This window comes from Salminus brasiliensis, chromosome 22, assembly GCF_030463535.1.
Source record: "Salminus brasiliensis chromosome 22, fSalBra1.hap2, whole genome shotgun sequence".
Lineage (NCBI taxonomy): Eukaryota > Metazoa > Chordata > Actinopteri > Characiformes > Bryconidae > Salminus > Salminus brasiliensis.
The window spans coordinates 6,824,600-6,844,131 of NC_132899.1; the positions used below are offsets into that span (position 1 = coordinate 6,824,600).

Here is a 19,532-nt window from a genome sequence, read left to right on the forward strand (position 1 = left end):
CACGGCCGTGTCCATGTTGAACGCTGCACGGCCGTGTCCATATTGAACGCTGCACGGCCGTGTCCATGTTGAACGCTGCACGGCCGTGTCCATATTGAACGCTGCACGGCCGTGTCCATATTGAACGCCGCACGGCCGTGTCCATATTGAACGCTGCACGGCCGTGTCCATGTTGAACGCTGCACGGCTGCCGCCTTCAGCACATCTCTCCGTGCTGTGGTTTCACGCCCCACAGCTGAACCTAGAAACAGAAATGGGCGTTTGAGGACCGAGTTTTACAGAAAACCTCTCCTTTATTTGAACTGATAACGTTAGTGCGGGATGCGGCATCGAAATGGGAAATATTTTCGGCAAAAAGAAGCGGACTCGAGTCACAGAGCAGGACCGAGCTGTGCTGGTGTGTTAGCTAGCTACCGCTGACGGCTAAGCGCACTAGCCAGAGAGCTAGCTGGCTACCTTCACTAGCTACCCGCATTAACATGGCGTTTAAAATAGCAGCTATTTTTCTGACAGCTGCTTCTATTAGTCGTGTACATGCATGTAAACCTTACTGTAGTGCTGTATTTATGTCTAGAGGGTCTCTTAAGTTTAACTTTCATTGTTAGCTTGGGCTAACTGAGCTAGCTGGCTAATGTACTGGGAGTGGTCCTGTTTTGCTCGTTAAAATTAAGTTAAATTATTATTATAAAGTTATTTTATACGTTTTCTGTGGCTTTAATGGCTGAATATCATTAAGTGAGGGTTTATTCTGCTTATCTAACCCTTTAGGGGTTTGTTGGAGATAGCTAGCTAGCTAACCAGCTAGCTAACTAGCTGGCTAACTTTCCATTTCCTGGCTTTAAACAAGCAGATCAAGCTTTGTTTTTTGTCAGCTGTCAAGAAAGTACAGGTTAAGGACATAGAGATAGTTAGTCTTGGTAGTCTGGTAAATGTATTTATCTAGCTTCTATTTGGCCGTTGGTTTGTTTTAGTCCAGATGAGGGAGCCAGCTCTTTCTAGGTTGGGGTGGTTCCCAACCCTGGTCATGGGCAATCCCCTCTTCTGCTCATTAACAAGCCCTTCCTGTCCTAAAGGGTATGTATTAGGGCAGGTCCTGCTCTAAGAAGGTCCAGGGTTGAGAACATCTCAGGATCTGATGCTGGTATCTAGCAGCTAGCTACCATTCAAGAGACATATGGTGGAGGTACTCCATCATCCTCCCTGGATAATTGGAGGGATCAGATGAGCCAGAGCAAAGGATATGCCTAAATATGCAGTGCAGGAGGGCCCAGCTTATGAAAATGTGTGCCTGTAGAGTAGGTTGGTTCTCGTATCAGTGCTTTATAAGTTCATAGGAGAAGCATCAACATTTATACGACTGTCTGTTAAACACCCTGTAGTTGAAGTACATGTACCCGATTAGGACACCCTACCTGCACAGTGCTGAAGCCCCTCTGTTTATTTTGACCACAGCAACTCAAGCAGCAGAGAGATAAACTGAAGCAGTACCAGAAGAAGGTCACTCTGCAGCTGGGGAAGGAGAGACAGCTGGCCAAACAGCTCCTGAAGGATGGCAAGAAGGAGTGAGTGGCCTTGTTCTGTCCGTTTCGGCATCACTCAGTTTTCGGGCTGTGGTTCACTGTGTAGTAATTGTGGAGCCAAATCTGCTAAAAATTTAAATAATTAATCAATTGATACTGGTTGTGCCTTTAAACATTAGAGAATAGATTATTGGAGGGGGGGTATTATAATATTTCGAAATATGGTTGGTTTCCCAGGCAAGGATTAAACCAAATCGTGGATTATTTATTTTTCTTTTAATTGGGAATCTTCAGAATCCTGTGTAGTCCAGGACTAGGTTTAATCCCAGTCCAGGACTAGGTTTAATCCCTGTCCAGGACTAGGTTTAATCCCTGTCCAGGAAACCAACCCTATGTGGCAAAACAGACATCAAACACGCATCAAACAAACTCCCACTAATCATTGCTAATTCATTGGGACTGCACTCTTTAATCTATTATTAATCTATTGCAATCTGATATTTTAATCAAGTAAACAAAACAAAACAAAATGATTTGGATTTATTTCTAATATTATTTAATGTTTTATATTTAATGCTTTCAATGACTGGCATCACTTTCACCCATAAAATCCCACATCCAGATTGGTTGTGATTATAAGCACTAATAAAGACTTCAAATTGATCTTTAAGTTTCTCCTAATAAAGTGTCCCTCCCCGCAATGTGAAAGGCTCAGCTGAAATTGAGTCCCCGCTGTAGTCAAAGGCCTTTGTCGGTCAGGCTGTTTCTTGTGCATCTTGACATCTTGATGAAAGCGAGAGTATGTGAGAGTTCCTGTTCAGGGTGTTGAAACATAAAAACCTCCCTCTTTTGTTGTTCTTTTTCTTGTGCTCCTGTAGAAAAGCTCTCCTGCTGCTTAAAAAGAAGCGCTTCCAGGAACAGCTTCTGGACAAGACGGAGAACCAGATCAGCAACCTGGAGCGCATGGTAAATACTGAAAAGTAGGAGAGGTGCTGCGTTAATACTGAGGTTGTTTTTCTTAAAGAAAGGGTTTGTACATGTATACTTTTAGTAACAAGGTGATGTGTTGCTAAAATTATGCATTTTAGCATTTTGACACTATGAGTGCTCATCTTCAATAGACTGTTAATACTGGTTGCTTTAGGTATGTCTCAGTGACATTTTTAATAATTAGTAATTAATAACTTGAGCTCATTACGACATGCTTTCTGAAATGGAAACCGAAAGTTACACCAACATTTTGACAGAAACTGAACAAAATGAAAGGCAGAACTTTTTTTATTTTTATTTATTTTTATTTTTTTTTTACAGGTTTTCTTTCATTTTGCCACTTTTTTGGTCACCATTGCAAAACCTAAATAGACTACATGCATGTTGTCTTGCTTTTTAAAGAAAAAAAAACAATAATAGAAAAAAACAATAAAAATGTGACTTAATTTAGATTTAATTAAACTTGAAATACTGTAACTCTTTCCTGACAATTCAGCAGAAGAGTGTCTGCAAATGGCCGGTCTTGGTTCTTGGGTCATTCTATGACACTCTTTCACGCTCTTTTCTGACATATTTTCTTCATTTACAAAGAGCACCTCGCTCCACACTGGTTGCGATTTGATTGCACCATCAAAAACATCAGTGTTCAGTATAAATTATTCTGTCTCTTCACACCGAAAAGCCTGGTCGGGACCCAACAGTGTTTTTCTCTTTTTTATTTTATTTTATATATAAGGGCTGAAATGTTTGACAGCACATTATTGCGCATTATTGCTCTAAATGAGTGATTTATTTAGTAGAATTGGCTGTTTTGTGTTTGTATGTGGTGTTGTGTAAAACACATGATCACACGGGACCAACTGTTTATCCTCTTTCTAGGTTCAAGACATTGAGTTTGCACAGATAGAGATGAAAGTCATTGAAGGACTGAAGGTTGGCAATGACTGCTTAAAGAAAATGCATGAGGTATGTGCTGGGTCATGTGGTCTTCCTGTTCACCTGTTCTGGCTTAGATTACTCACTTATTGGCTGCCTTGGCTTTACAGATATATGGACAAAAGTATTGGGACACCTGCTCATTTGTTATTTCTTCTGAAACCAAGGGCATTCAAAAGGTTTATCATGCTTTTGTTCAACACTGTTCAACAAAGTGAAGGCATTCTACTAGATTATGTAGCATTGCTGTGAGGGCTTGACTGCATCCCCAACTCACCCCAAACATATTGGATGGATCAACAACCATCATCCCAGAGAAAACAGTTCCACAGCTAGGGGCTTTATACCCATCTAGCCCACACCTGGCATTAGGCATGATACCAATTGGTTCATTGGTTTATCTGCTCCAAAGAGTCCTATTATATTGACAGTACCTCTCAACAGGGACTAGACAAGCTGTGTGTGCAGCTTTACATCTAGGCAGCTTAAAGAACCTGAATCTATAGAGCCTACTGAGCTAATGGTTCCTGTTAAAAGTGTCATTAGTATCATTAGCATGAACTAGGTATCTCTGTAATGAGTTATCTCACCTGTTAACCCTTCCCACCCATTTTCCTGCTCCAGGTGTTGTCCATTGAAGAGGTGGAGAGAATCATGGATGAGACCAATGATGCCATTGAGTACCAGAAGGTGAGTACCACTTGTCCCAGGCTTGATTCCTGCCCCTACTTGGATGTTACACTACAGGTCAAAATTGCCTACCTGCTATAGAATAAAGTGTCTGTACCCAAACTATTGATATAACCTGAACTACAAAAAAGGTTCAGGCGCACACAACACATAGTCTGTCAGATCGTTTTTCTTGGAAAACAGAATTAACCAGTACATTTGTCCCTGTGTGCAGCAAATCGATGACATTCTGGCAGGCTCTCTGACTCAAGAGGATGAAGATGCTGTGTTAGCTGAGCTTGAGGCCATCACTCAAGTGAGTGAATTAAAAAAAAATGTATACAAATATGATTGTAGGTACTGTCCTTCTTCATCTTCTTTATCTGTATCTCTTGCTGTTTTTTTGTCCCAGGGTGATGATCTGGAGCTTCCTGAGGTGCCTGATGAGCAGGTACCAGAGGTTCCAGAGGAGGAACCAGGTATATTCATTCATTCTTTCTTTTTTCCTCTCTCACTCTCCAACACTTGCATACACAAGCCCAGATAGTCGTTGTTCAACAGATTTATCTTCTTCTGCCTACTAATCGTTAAATACAGTAATGATTTGGAGATTTTCTGGGGTATCTAAACCGATCGGCCATAACATTAGTACCAAATGAAGGGGATAACACTGATAATCTGTATCTATAATACCATCTCTCAAGGAGTGAAAATATTAGTCAGCTGGTGAAACATCAGTTCTTAACGTTAGTGTGTTGGAAGCAGCAAAAAATATCCAGCATAAGAATCTGAGACAATTTGACATGGGCCAAATACTGATGTCCAGCCAACTGGGCAGGTCTTTTCAAGGTCTTCCTGGTGTGTTGTGGTCAGTACCTACCAATAGTGGTCCAACAATCACCTGCAGGGTCATGAGCACAAAAGACTCATTGATGCTCATGGAGGTCCCACCAACTTATAGGACCTAAAGGATCTTGAACGTCTTGAACGTGCCAGATCCCACAGGACACCTTCAGAAGTGTTGGAGTCCATGCCTCAAATGGTCAGATCTGTTGTGGCAGCATAAGGGGGCCTACTCAATATTAGACTGGTGATGCTGATGTTCTGGCTGATCGGTGTATGTGCTTAGCTATTCTAAGGTTCTAGATAATAGTTTTGTGGTTTGACTCATGCAGTCTGGAACTGCTGATACTCAACGTGTCTTTATAGCCATGCTTTTCCATAAGATTTCTCACAAGATTTCTGTTTGGTCCAGATACCATCATGGTTTTGTGTAGTATTTAGTATTATATACACATTTGGTCATACAGCTACTAATACTAATGATCCCCTCATACCAGCACTACACACACTAATGCACTCAACACCACCATTTCGGTCAGTCTTACGGCAGTGCTGAGAATGATCTACCACCCAAAAAATAGCTGCTCTGTGGTGGTCAGTCCTGTGGGGTCCATTCAATGCTCAGGGAAACAGATGGACTACAGCCCGGAATTATACAAACTACAAAGTGCTCCTATATGTAGCGGATCTAATGGGCAATAAGTGTAGAAACACAGAAGTGGTGGGAATGTTATGGCTGATTGCTGTATGTTGTCCATAAACCATGGGCCTCTGGGTGTTCTGGGCCCTACTTTGGCTGCAAGTGCTGCTAGGAAAACCCTAATTATAATGCGGAGGTGGTTCTTTTGTGGGATCCCTCCAGAGACACCTTTTACACCTTTATTTTCTTACAGTACAGTACTATTTGTAGCAGGTTTAATGTTAATAATAATTGTAATAAATAGTTGAAAAATAACAAAACTATTTTCTTTCAGAGCCGGAAAAGGAGAAGCCGAAGAAGACGCCAGAGAGAGAACTGTTGGCTGTGTAGTCTCTCACCCATGCAATAGACTTGTCACGTTCCTGTCTTCACTTGAGCAGTTCCGCCCTACTGGAGGCCACCAGGGACTCTTCAGAACCACACCTGATGAAAGCCTCCGTTTTTAAAAGCTTTCAGGAAAAGCCTGGAATGCTGGACTTGTGTCGCCCAACGTAGATTCGTAGTATGTTAAAACCTGGTGTAATGAAGAATGTGAGGTTTATGAGATTTCTGCTTACTATGACCCTAATAACCACATACTTAATTCTACCAGTCATTAACCTTTAACCACATCTCACTCTAATCTTACTTACTCTCCAGGTCCCTCCATGACTTCACCCACATAATTAATGCTTCTGAGAAGGTAGAAGACAGAATTAGCCCCTGTTATCATGATTGAGAGAAATCTAGAGGTTCCATAAAGAAACCTGCTGAAAAAGGCTCACTGCAAGCCCAGTGTACTTGCCTTGACAATGGGGCTAGGATCCTGTTGAGAGGAAGCTCCCTCTCTTCTCCACAAAAACTTTAGTAACAGCCCAACAAAAAATTTGTTAGACTGATAATCATACAAACCATCAAAAGGGGCCGGATCTTCATGACGTCGTCGTTTTATGTCTGTGGATTATGTGAGCCATTTTTCTTGGCTCGTTCTATGCATTCTTACGAAACTGTAATCATATCATGAAGCCAAAAACGAGTCCGGTCCGAGCACAAGCGAGTCAGTAAATGAGGCACGAGATGTCTCAGGCTCACGTTGGCGTAAACATGACTGTTCTCAGAGCAGTCTAGCATTTCATTGCAGTCTTAAGCTTTGCTCGTGATTTTTCATTTTGTTATTTTGAGACAATAAAATTATTTTTTAATCATTTTGAATGTTGCGTATTTCGTTGGGGCAGTGTTGGATCACTGGGATCTTGACTACAGGGTTAAGTGTTTAGTGCGTGGGTCTGGAGTCTTGCTCAGGAATGGGTGCCCACTTTCTGACCCAAGGTGATAATCATTCACCTGAAACAACCATACAACCCCGTCACGTTAAGGGTTGAAGGAATTTAAAGGAATGTGACTGAGTTAAGTTAAGGGTTCTGTGCTAAAATGGCTAATGCCTTCCAATGCCAGCCAACACTGGTTTTCACAATAGATATTTCTGTACTTGGCATCTTATGTTCGTGTAGGGCTCGGCAATATGACGATATTTCATTGTTTTGTGATAAATTTAGTTATAAGCTTTTTTTAAGCATATGGAGGATATTGTACGTGCTTAATAAACACTGATCAGCTGCAGGTTTCATTACTAACAGTGTGATTAGACTGGTTTAATTAGATGCAGTTCAGCAGATGTTGAGTATAAATCACTGTATTCAGTACAGGAGAGAATCTGAATAGTAGTTTCTATACATTATCTGTCGCTACTGATGGTTTTTGGTCTTATCATATGTATTGTGATAATTATTGTAAAAATACTCTTTAAATATCATGATTTAGTATTTTTTTTACCATATCGTCCAGCCCTATGTTCATTTTGAAATTTTACTAAGATTTTAAAGCAGTATTGTGCTAGAACTGGTATTTCTTGCTCCTGGGCAGCACCCGTCAGTAGGAGTGAAAGAAGCGTGTGGACTGAGGCAGTAAATTATAGGGTTTACACAGTTACACAGTTCTCATGGGCGTTGTCCTGTTCAGAGTTTCACCCTACAGAGATACATAGAGCTGTTAGGAGCATGCCAGATACGGAGTAGCAATGACAGAGGTGCTATTGTCCTTATTACAGGCAGTGGAGCATCACAATTATTATTTTTTGTTAGTTATTATTTATTATAACTAACTAATGATAAATGGGAGAGTTGGGGGCGGGGGGTTAAACTAATGAGCTAAATGCATAGAGTTAAGTTACACCAGAGAATGAGAGTAGTTTTTAATACAGTGTAATTTTTCTATTCTCTGCTGAAATTGCTTACAGATTCTAGCTAAATGATAAAGGGAGGAGGGGGGCAAGCCTGATCTACAGGTATAAATGCCTCTTTATAGAAAAGAGGGAAGATATTCTTATCTCTATTTAAAGAGATGATGGGGTTACAGGATTGAATGGGACAGAGGGACATCAATTCATGCTACAAATATATTATATGTAAATATAATATATTTGTACTTTTGATAGTCTATTCAATAGTAGACCAATGGGGTTGTGTCAAAATTCTGCTATTTGTTAGGAAACAAGCTTTAAATATTTGATTAATTAATTAATTTCACTGCTTTAGCATCACACACATACAATGTGGATCTATTACGTATCAGTGGTTTTCCTAATTGCTAATATTAATCATGTCTCAGGGACTAAAGGACACCAACCCTGAGAATTGCCCAGGTACACTAAGCTGCCACTGTTGGGTCTCTGCTGCAGGGGTGCTGTAGCACGGCTGACCCTGTACTCAGACCCTGGCTTTCTAAGCTGGTATCTGCTTAGAAAAGAGCTTCACTTTACTGTACAAGTATCAATAGCAATAAAAGCACACTACTGCATGATATAGGCCACTAGAGGGCACAGTGGTCCAGCTGATGCTTTGGTACTTTGGCAACTTTTCTCTCAGGAACTGGGAGTTCTCTTCAGATGTGTATTTTTGATGAACACTGTTGCAGGTTGACGCTGGGATAATGTGTTTTTTTTCTTAGCTACTTTCCAGAAGGTCATTTGCTAATTCCTGTTGTCCTGTGGGCTATTTTTGGCAGAGGCATTGGCTTTTCAGAACCCCCTCTTTTTGAACAGGCCTGGAGAGGAATTAGTCTGCCTACTCAGTCGGAGGTCCATTGCCGGTGTGGAGGCAGGTAAGTGGTGTGTGGTATATGTGTATGTATGTATGTATGTGTGTGTGTGTGTGTGTGTAGGAGTGGGAGGCCCTGAATGGCTCTACTGTGGCTCAGAATGAATCAGACCTTCACACTGTTACGATCACAGACAATGAGCAGAGGAGTGTGGATTAGAGAAAGAATGGTGGGAGGACTAACCCTAAGATATCAGAGGTGTACACTGTTGCTGGTCACACACTGTCCCCAAACCTCCAAAATCCAGATACCTATAGTTACTTTCAGACTGACATGTGATGATTTGATGACCCAAGCCCATATTCATTAGCCTGAATACACCAACCAGCCATAACATTAAGACCACTGGCAGGTGAGGTTAAAAACTAACTGATGGGGGTGGATCTATTAGGCAGCAACTGAACAGTCAGTTCTTGAAGGCCAGCATAAGGATCTGAGCCACTTTGACAAGGGGCTGGACGACTGGGTCAGAACATCTCCAAAACAGCAGGCAGGTCTTATGCAGTGGTCATGGGTACCTAAGACGCCTACCTAAGGCGATCCATGAAGGCTCCACCGCACAACTTTCAGGACTTCAAAGGATCTGCTGCTAATATCTACTTGGGGTCCGATACCACAGGACGCCTTCAGAGGTCTTGTGGAGCCCATGCCTCAAATGCTCGGATCTTTTATGCCGGCACAAGGGGAACCTATTTAATATAATGGTAGGTGGTACTAATGTTATGCTGATCGGTGCAAATGCCATCTTGGAAGGTGGCAGCTTTTCAAACTCCACCAGCCAAATAAAGGCCTGGTGACTAACCGAGTGTCCTTCTTGCTCTGCATTCACTCTGATTCCTAAGCGTTCTACTCAAGGACAGTGAGTAATCCCCTCCACAAATTGTTCACATGAGATTAAGTGAACCGGGGTAACCTTGTTCTCTAGGGATGGCTGATATGATGATCATGAGAAATGATGCCACGATAAGCTTTTCTGAGAATTTGTGGGGATGTCAGTATGTCCACAACCCGTGCCTTATGTCATTAAAAAAGAGGTTAAGAAGAGGCCCGCAAGTTGGTGTAGCTGGGGGAGGGAGGGGGGCATTTGTGTTCACATTATTTTCCATTAAACAAGGTGGATCTTTAGCGTCTTTTCCACTGCAGGGCCAAGTGGTTACTAAGGCCCACCGGTACGGACCCCTTAGACTGGTTACGGTTTGTTTTTCCATTTGCCGTGATTTAATGTGATTTTATTAGATACACCGATGAGCCAGATTTTTAGAAGTTTGGCCTAAATGACACTGTATAGTTTCCCTCTCCTAAGAGGGACTGTTAGGGGAAAGCTCTTGAACCCAGAGTTTCCAGAGCTCTCAATGGTTTAATATGATAGTCTACCAACCTCCCCAAAGGTTATTCACTTGTCTTATCCAAGGTCTATGTCTATCAAAGGATAGCATTTGGTAATACTGTCCCATTAAACTCAATAGGCATAATTCTAGTCTTAATCTGTCTAAACCTAGTCTTAATCTACACCTTAATCTACATCTAAACCTAGTCTTAATCTACACATAATCCTAGTCTTCATATTTGCCAAAACAATCTCGATCTACACTTTAATCTAAACCTAAACCTAGTATTAATCTACACCTTACTCTAAACCTAAACCTAGTATTAATCTACACCTTACTCTAAACCTAGTCTTTATCTACACCTAAACTTAGTCTTAATCTACACTTTAATCTACACCTAAACCTAGTATTAATCTACACCATAATCTACACCTAAACCTGGTATTAATCTACACCTCACTCTAAACCTAGTCTTTATCTACACCTAAACCTAGTCTTAATCTACACCTTAATCTACATCTAAACCTAGTCTTAATCTACACATAATCCTAGTCTTCATATTTGCCAAAACAATCTCGATCTACACTTTAATCTAAACCTAAACCTAGTATTAATCTACACCTTACTCTAAACCTAAACCTAGTATTAATCTACACCTTACTCTAAACCTAGTCTTTATCTACACCTAAACTTAGTCTTAATCTACACTTTAATCTACACCTAAACCTAGTATTAATCTACACCTTACTCTAAACCTAAACCTAGTATTAATCTACACCTTACTCTTAACCTAGTCTTAATCTACACCTAAACTTAGTCTTAATCTACACTTTAATCTACACCTTACTCTAAACGTAGTATTAATCTACACCTTACTCTAAACCTAGTCTTTATCTGCACCTAAACTTAGTCTTAATCTACACTTTAATCTACACCTAAACCTAGTATTAATCTACACCATAATCTACACCTAAACCTGGTATTAATCTACACCTCACTCTAAACCTAGTCTTAATCTACACTTAAACTTAGTCTTAATCTACACTTTAATCTACATCTAAACCTAGTCTTAATCTACACATAATTCTAGTCTTAATCTACACCATAATCTACACCTAAACCAAGTCTTAATCTACACCATAATCTACACCTAAACCTAGTCTTAATCAACCCTTTAATCTACACCTAAACCTAGTATTAATCTACACTTTAATCTACACCTAATCCTAGTCTTAATCTACACTTTACTCTAAACCTAGTCTTAATCTACACCTAAACCCAGTCTTAATCTACACTCTAATCTACACCTAATCCTAGTCTTAATCTACACTTTACTCTAAACCTAGTCTTAATCTACACTTTAATCTACACATAATCCTAGTCTTAATCTACACATAATCCTAGTCTTAATCTACACTTTACTCTAAACCTAGTCTTAATCTACACTTTAATCTACACCTAATCCTAGTCTTAATCTACACATAATCCTAGTCTTAATCTACACATAACCCTGTAACCCTTACTCTTAATCTGACCGTAGTAAAATGAGGGTCTCCTTTATGCTCTGTGTTTTCGGTTCTTCGAGTACAGGTCAGGTTGTCTGTGTGTTTGTGAGTATGTTGATCAACAGCGCCTCCAGTGGACAGGTGAAGAAACGATAGGTGGTATTTGTGGACTGGAACAGTCGACCTATGTGGACGCTTCTGTGTGAGATCATGCTGGATTGTACACAAGGCCCATCATGGGTCCCATCATCAGGCCTCTCACACAGCAGTTCACGCTCACCGCTGTTCCAGACCTGACCTGGTCAGACTGAGCTGATCTGGAGGTGCTGAGATCTTCAGGGCTGCTCCCTGATCTCCCGCTGACCCTCGGTTTCTGACCCTCAGCCTGCTGATAGATAAGACATCCACGGTGATGGGAAATCAATGGACGTGGTCTCTGGATTGGAGTGGCTAAGGCTGTGTGTGTGTGTGTGTGTGTGTGTGTGTGTGTGTGTGCGTGTGTGTGTGTGTGTGTGTGTGTGTGTGTGTGTGCCTGCAGAGCTGCCTGTTTAACAGAAAGTAAAGCAAAAGGAGAGGAGTATTACAGTAATCCGTGTTCTTGACCTTTCCAGTAAAATAACAAGCGCTAGGACGGCGGTGTGTGTGTGTGTGTGTGTGTGTGTGTGTGTGTGTGTGTGTGTGTGTGTGTGTGTGTGTGTGTGTGTGTGTGCGCGCGCGCACTGTATGGGTCGTGATACGCCTGCTTGGATCCCCGCCTACGTCACGCGCAGTAGCTCCTCCGCTGCGTGGCGCCACACGGTCCACACACACTCACACACACACACACATACACACTCACACACACACACACACATAGATCCAATACTGTGTCCAAAAGTTTATGGACACGTGTTCGCCCAGCGCTGCCTCTGAAATCGAGGGTATTAGGAAAGAGCCCCCCCGGCTGTAACACCCTCTGCTGTCCCGAGGAGGCTTTACATTAGGTGCCGGACCATTGCTGTGAGGATTCAATTGCAATCAGCCACGGAAGCAGGTGCATTTGCTGCCCCACTACTCTTCAGCCAAGAGCTGGGGGGCTTTATAGACCCCACCCCCAGGTCCCTACTAAGGGTCACATGTGGGTGAAGAAGACTGTAGGAGCTGTGTGGGCAATTGAACACCAATTTGACGTCAGAAAGACGTTGACCGCGGCTGGACAGACGTTGGACAGACGTTGGGTTTTAGTCAAAAATGAAAATCAGGTTGATGTCAAAATCCAACGTTGTACAGATGTTGTACAGATGTCAAATATCTGATGTTATAGATGCCCATATAGATGTAGAAATATAGATGTTAATATTCTAACGTTTATCAGACGTTGGGTTTTGTCAGTATAACGCTGGCATGGGACGTTTCCAAGACGTTGGTTTGCTTGTTTAGTCAACATCAAAAAAACAACAAAACATCAAAGTCCATCTGTCGTCACTATTCTTAATCCAATCAACGTTGGCATCAGACGTTGCCCTAACATTGAATTTTGGCCAACGTCCAAATAAGATATCAACGTCTATCAACGTGAGTGGTCATCCGGGACATGTCAGCAAGCGGTGCACCTTAAAGCAGCTGAACTACCAAATCAAAAGGGGTGTCTGAATACTTTTGGACACATTGCAATGCATAACGATACCATTGTAGCACGAGAGCTTCTTGAGAGCCCCCTTTTATCTCTCTTTAATCTCTCATCTCGCGCTCACCTACCGCTCTGAACGACGGGCGACCGCATGAATGGTTCTCTAAGCCACGCCCCCGGCGGTGGGCGGAGCTTTGTGAGAAGAAAGAGAGAGAGAGGAGGATTCCGTCTCGCTCACTCTGCAGCTCACTCGCTCGCTCGCGGGCGGCAGTGCGTGGGCCCGCGTGGCTGCAGTGTGTGAGTGTGCGCGTGCATGTGTGAGTGAGAGATTCCCGTATAAAAGGCGCAGCGCTGCCTGTCCTCGCGCTCACTGTCCGGCGCGCTACAGCAGCAGCAGCAGCAGCAGCAGCAAGAGGAGCAGCAGCAGCTCTCTGCCGGTGTCTCTCTACCCCACTTCTCTCTCTCTCTCTCAGCGTTCGCGTTGTGACCCTCCTGTCTCTGAAACTCCTGTCCATGGTTCTGACCGAAGTCACCAACATGTCTCGAGCCGACGAGGTGCACCGTATAACGGAGAACGTGTACAAGGTGAGCGCGGGACAAACGGGGGGGGGGGTCTTAATGCTCCAGTGTTGTGAAAGTGGTCAGCAGGACTTCACGTGAAGTTTTTGAGGGGTGTAAAAGTCCGGCACACTGTCCGGTCTCAGTGTGCGGTCCATGCTGCGTCCAAAAACACACCCACTAGATTTTCTAGGGGGTTAAACTTCAGGTGGTCTGTGGAGAGTCACTCACAAGCAGGTGAAAAGTGCAGTGTAGTCGTCAGTTTATGGCTGCGTCCAAATAACACACGTTTTTAGGGGTCTAGACACCTGTACAGTTAGGCTAAGTCTATTTACAGGACCTGTACAGGCTAAGAGTGCAGTCTTAATGAGCGATGGCTGTGTCCAAAATCACACACCATGGCTTCCAAGGGCTTAAACTTAAGATGCATTATCTAGTCTTGGTGTTGTGGTTTGTGGCTGTGTCCAAATAACTAAAGTTTGTTAGGGTCTGGACACCTGTACAGTTAGGCTAAGAGTGCAGTCTTAGGGTATGGTTTATGGCCTCATCCAAAATCACAGTTTTTTTAAGGGGTCATTGTCTAAGCTTAGGGTAGGGTTTATGGCCTCGTCCAAAATCACAGTTTTTTTAAGGGGTCATTGTCTAAGCTTAGGGTATGGTTTATGGCCTCGTCCAAAATCACAGTGTTGTTTTAAGGGGTCGTTGTCTAAGCTTAGGGTATGGTTTATGGCCTCGTCCAAAATCACAGTTTTGTTTCAAGGGGTCATTGTCTAAGCTTAGGGTATGGTTTATGGCCTCGTCCAAAATCACAGTTTTTTTAAGGGGTCATTGTCTAAGCTTAGGGTATGGTTTATGGCCTCGTCCAAAATCACAGTTTTTTTAAAGGGTCGTTGTCTAAGCTTAGGGTATGGTTTATGGCCTCGTCCAAAATCACAGTTTTGTTTTAAGGGGTCGCTGTCTAAGCTTAGGGTTGTGTTCAAATAACTTGTGTTAAGCTGTTTTGTGTAGTCAATTGGAATCAGACTAAAAGTGCAGTCTGAGTTTTATGGCTGTGTCCAAAATCAGGTAAGTTTGTTAGGGTCTAGACTTGTCGTGTTGGATCACCTGTACAGTTAGGCTAAGAGTGCAATCTTGGCTGCGTCCAAAAAAACACACACAGTACATTTCCTAGCGCTTAAAGCCTCAGATACACCAAGACATCATCCAGTCTTGGTGGACGCTTAATGGCTGCATCCAGAATCACATACACTAAGTTTAAAGTTCAGGTGTTATATGTAGAATCACTTCTGAGTAATCCGACTTAAAAGTGCACTTTATAGTGTGTGTGGTTTATGGCTGCGTCCAAAACCACATACATTTGCTAGGGTCTAGATTTGTGTTGCGTCGAATCACATGTACAGGGCCTGTACAGGCTAAGAGTGCAGTCTTAATGAACGATGGCTGTGTCCAAAATCACACACCATGCTTTCTAGGGGGTTAAACTTAACATACATTATCTAGTCTTGGTGTTGTGGTTTGTGGCTGTGTCCAAATAACATAAGTTTGTTAGGGTTTAGACACCTGTACAGTTAGGCTATGAGTGCGGTCTTAGTGCATGGTTTATGGCTGCGTTCAAAAACGCACACAGGACACTTTCTAGGGGTCTAAACTTTGTATGTTTTGTGTAGAGTTTATGGCTGCGTCCCAAAGCACACACGGTTGTTGGGGTCTAGACTTGTATTGTGTCGACTCACCTATACAATACCTGTAGTATGCTAAGGGTGCAGTCATAATGTGGATAATGTGGGCTGTGTCCAAAATCACACACCATATGCTTTCTAGGGTGCTGCGTCCAAAATCACTTATGTTTGTTGGGTCTAGACCTGTACTGTGTTGAATCACCCGTACAGTTGGGATATGAGCGCCATTGCATCAGAATTTTATGATGAACGGACCAATAGAAATGCTCCAGAATTACATTAAATACATTCATATTTTTACATTGACTTCAATGGAAAGTTGAGACGATTTTCCTCCGGCTGTAAAATTGACATTTTTAATTTTACTGGGTGGTTTAAGCACTAAAAGGGTGCATGTGCTGTGCTTGGTGGAGTCCCCGTCTTGTGTTTAGGCTGCTAAAGTGAAAGGAATTTGTGAAGTGAAAGGTTTTGGCCAAAGCAAGAGGGTGAGAAACCTTCAGCTACTTCAGGACAGCCTGCACAGTTAGGCTTCGAGCCAGAGGGATGGCTGGAATGCAGCTTTACTGGTTGCTGGTTTAGTGCAGGTCCTCCAACATGTTTTTAGCACATTGTAGGGACTAAGTGTGCTTGTTGTGGTTAAGCCTGCTAGCTTTGCTGATTTGCTGTTGGTGCTGAGGTCAAGGTTAAGGCTGGGTTTGCTGATGCACACAGAAGTCAGTGGAGATCCCCACATCAAGATAGGAGTGCATGCATATCCGTGCACGCAGTCCTCGTGTTTGTTTTGCTGTGTGTTGCAGGTCGGGTGTATAAGTGTGGGGATGGTGAAACAGATGGACGGTGTGTGTACAAATCCCACCAGCATGAGTGACTAATACACTACCCCACAGAGCAGAGTGGTACCTCCTCAGCGTTGCACTGCAAGTGCAGTGTGGAGCTTTTAAACAATGGGACTTACCCCATGCCTCCAAGTCCTCCGGTGGCTGTTGCGGCTAACCTAATGAAGCGCGTTAGTACAATCCTGCAGACATCTGTTTAGGGACTTAAGTATCGGGGCTATTAAACCCAGCGCACAGAGCTGATTCCCTCAGTGAGGGAGAGGTACGCCACTGATCAGATCATGAGAGAAGAGATGATCATGTTCGCACCATAGTGGAGGAACTCTGGAGAACATCCTGGAGACCCTGCTCTGTGGATACGCTTAGAGATCTAGAACTAGACTCCAATAGGGATTTTTGGATGTTTCAGGTTGATGTTTCAAGCATTTCAAGCCTTTTTGCTGGTTGCTGCAGATAAACCTCTAATATAAAGATGCTTAAGGTTTCTTGGTAGATGGCGGTACAAGGTACGCTATATGTCAAAAGTTTGTGGACACCTCTTCTAATGAATGCATTCATCTACTTTAAACTGACACAATTATGCAAATACACACACAGCTTGTGTAGTTTCTGTAGAGAAGTATTGCCAATAGAATAGGACTCTCTGCAGCAGATAAACGTGATCCTATTGGCACCATGCCTAATAATGCCAGATGTGGGCTAGAGCAGTGGGACTGTGTTCTCTGGAATAGTGGATGGTGCTCTGTTAAATACTTTTAGGATGAGTTAAGGTGGGTTGGGGATCAGCCTACATCCTGAACGTACTAATGCTGCTTTAGCATCGAATGCAATCAAATTCTTATAGCAGTGCTCCAGAATCTAGTAGAAAGTCTTCTTCCTTTTTTTTAAGGCCCTTCATTTTGGAAGAACCAGTGAATGAGCAGGTGTCCCAATACCTTTGTCCAAGCAGTGTACTTTTAATAAATGGTTCTTCTATTGCATTGCTCCGAAGATCCATCTTTAGTACCTTTTAGGAGTGCATGGTACCAAACGTAAGAGCAGAATTACAGCAGGCAGGTCAGCTTTGAAAGAATGCTTCTGGATCTACTATAAGTGATTCAGTAGCTTTTTTGACTAATATGTAACTTTTGTTTGAGAGGGAGAGATATTAAAGTATTGGCCTTAAGTAAAGAGATCATTTAACATCATTTAAATTGTATTTGTTGGAAAGATTGTGAAAATGATGTGTTATTTACCAATTGTAAGGCTTTGTTTTGTTTTAATAAGTGGTTTTGTGGTTGGTGTGGTGCAACAGATAGCACTACTACCAGCCAGTAAGCTGCCACACCATGTGGGAGACTGGGGTTCGATTTCCAGTCGGGGTGACTATGCTGCGCTACACCAATAAGAGTCCTTGGGCAAGACTCCTAACACTATGCTGGCCCAAGTCTGTGTGACCTTGTAAGTCGCTCTGGATAAGACCGTCAGCTAAATGCTGTAAATGTAAATGGGTGAGATAACTGTAATGCTCTGTTGGTCCGGCTCGGGTTAAACATTTCATCACCTGAAAAGTCCAGACAAGCCAAAAAAAACCTGACAAATAAACCTCCAGCTCTCTGCTGAGAGAGGATATTTCTTAAGAGGGTAACTTTTTAATGAGTTGGTTGAGGCCAAAACATGCCAGAGAAGCTTAAGTTTCGTAACCGGATGTTCCTGTTCTTCATGGACAGGGCCACTGACCATGTAATCCAGACATGGGATTATGTTTCTGCAAGATTTGGTGGAAAGCTTTGGAGAGTTGCAGTGCTGTGCAGGATTTTTTTTCCTTTTCTTTTTTTGTTGCCCTCAAGACAAAACCTAGCGAGGTGGCGTAGAGGTTTCATTAGCTGAGCCTGCTTTGAGTCTGCCCTGCCAAGACGTTCATTCATGCAAGTGGGTTTGGCTCAGCAAAAATCTTGGAGATTTGGAGAATTGTGGGTGAAGTTTATTTGAGTTTAAGGCAAGTTTGTGAAGATATAGGGAGGTTTGTTAGGTGGATTAGCCTTGTAGCAAATCTCAGAGCCTGGAAACCCCATAATCGTGTCAATTTGTGCCTTTTCACTGGAATCTTGCTGTAAATCTGGAGTGCAAGTGAAGCCAATTTTCCTGTCAGCTCTGATGAACTGGCTTTCTCAAAAACTAAATCATCAAAGACTATCAGAAGCCATCTTTAACAGTGTACCCCCTGCAGACATCAGTGACTGCTGAAGGATTTACTGTATTGCTTTAGAGATTGAACATTGACAGTGGGGGAACGGTCAGTGGTTGTGGTGGCTTGCAGTGGGGATCGTTATTTGGCCAGCCTGTAGAGGTTCGTGGAGGAAGAGAGAATGCAGGCTGAGTTAATGAGCACATCCTGAAGGAGCTGCAGCATTGACGAACACCAGGGGAGAGTTTGCTCTTTCTGTGTGTGAGTGTGTGTGAGTGTGTGTGAGTGTGTGTGTGAGTGTCTTGAGGGAGGCGTTTGTGGGGGACTGTTTTCCTCCTCGTCGATGCCTGTCTCTCTGGGCCCCCGTGCTGAGAGGGCGGCATAATTGCAGGATCTGTGTGTGGAGTCGCAGAGAGGCGGCTTTGACCCTCCGCTGGGGACGGGGGTGCTGTAGGAGCCGGTGTGCCTAAGGGCACAGCGGGGAGGTAAACGACACCAGCTGACCTGAGAACAGACACAGAAGGCTACAGATCTGCTCACTTCAGACTGTCTGCCAGTTTAAATGAGCTGGCACAGCGGCTCCGTCTGTCTGACTGAGTGTCTGTCTGAAGCGGTTTGCTTGTGATGAAGTGATCAAGTTGTCGGAAAAGTGAATTTATACAGTGTTCCCTTCACAAATATTGATTGCATAGATGTAGACAGTAGCAGCGTCTGCGTCTGACCGGTTTTATAGATAGCAGCAAACTTGGTGATAATGCTTGGTGGTCCTGTTTACAATTAGCAGTAAGCTCTGATCATGGAGAGGAATTATGGCTGTGGTGATCATCATCATCATCAAATCAAATCAGCATGCTTGGACCTGCCTATTTCAATATGTGCCACCTGCGATCAGCTCTTATTTACACCAGCAGTATGGAACAACAGCCTCAGCTCTATTCCTGATATATCGCAAGTTTTATCCCTGGCCATGCCACAGCCATCCGTGCTTGGGAGTCCAGGAGAGCACAAGTGGCCTCACTCTCGCAATTTGTTGTGGACAGTCCCTTTGGCTCTCGCG

General features: G+C 43.0%; 2 protein-coding genes across 8 annotated transcripts in view; both read left to right on the forward strand.

Annotated features, from left to right (window-relative positions):
* Window positions 1-164: 164 nt before the first annotated feature.
* On the forward strand, window positions 165-6,842 carry chmp6b (charged multivesicular body protein 6b). Its single transcript, XM_072667068.1, has 8 exons — window positions 165-397; window positions 1,453-1,562; window positions 2,399-2,486; window positions 3,390-3,476; window positions 4,071-4,136; window positions 4,351-4,431; window positions 4,528-4,594; window positions 5,933-6,842. Exons 1-8 carry the CDS (start codon window positions 335-337, stop codon window positions 5,986-5,988), a joined length of 618 nt encoding a protein of 205 aa, XP_072523169.1. The 5' UTR covers window positions 165-334; the 3' UTR covers window positions 5,989-6,842.
* Window positions 6,843-13,486: 6,644 nt separating this feature from the next.
* baiap2b (BAR/IMD domain containing adaptor protein 2b) overlaps window positions 13,487-19,532 on the forward strand; it is a 98,510-nt gene continuing 92,464 nt past the window's right edge. For all 7 annotated transcript variants that reach the window (XM_072666986.1, XM_072666992.1, XM_072666987.1 and 4 more), the window contains exon 1: window positions 13,487-13,820. In XM_072666986.1, coding sequence (XP_072523087.1) covers window positions 13,749-13,820 — 72 coding nt within the window. In that variant the 5' untranslated portion in view covers window positions 13,487-13,748. The remainder of the gene's footprint in view (window positions 13,821-19,532) is intronic.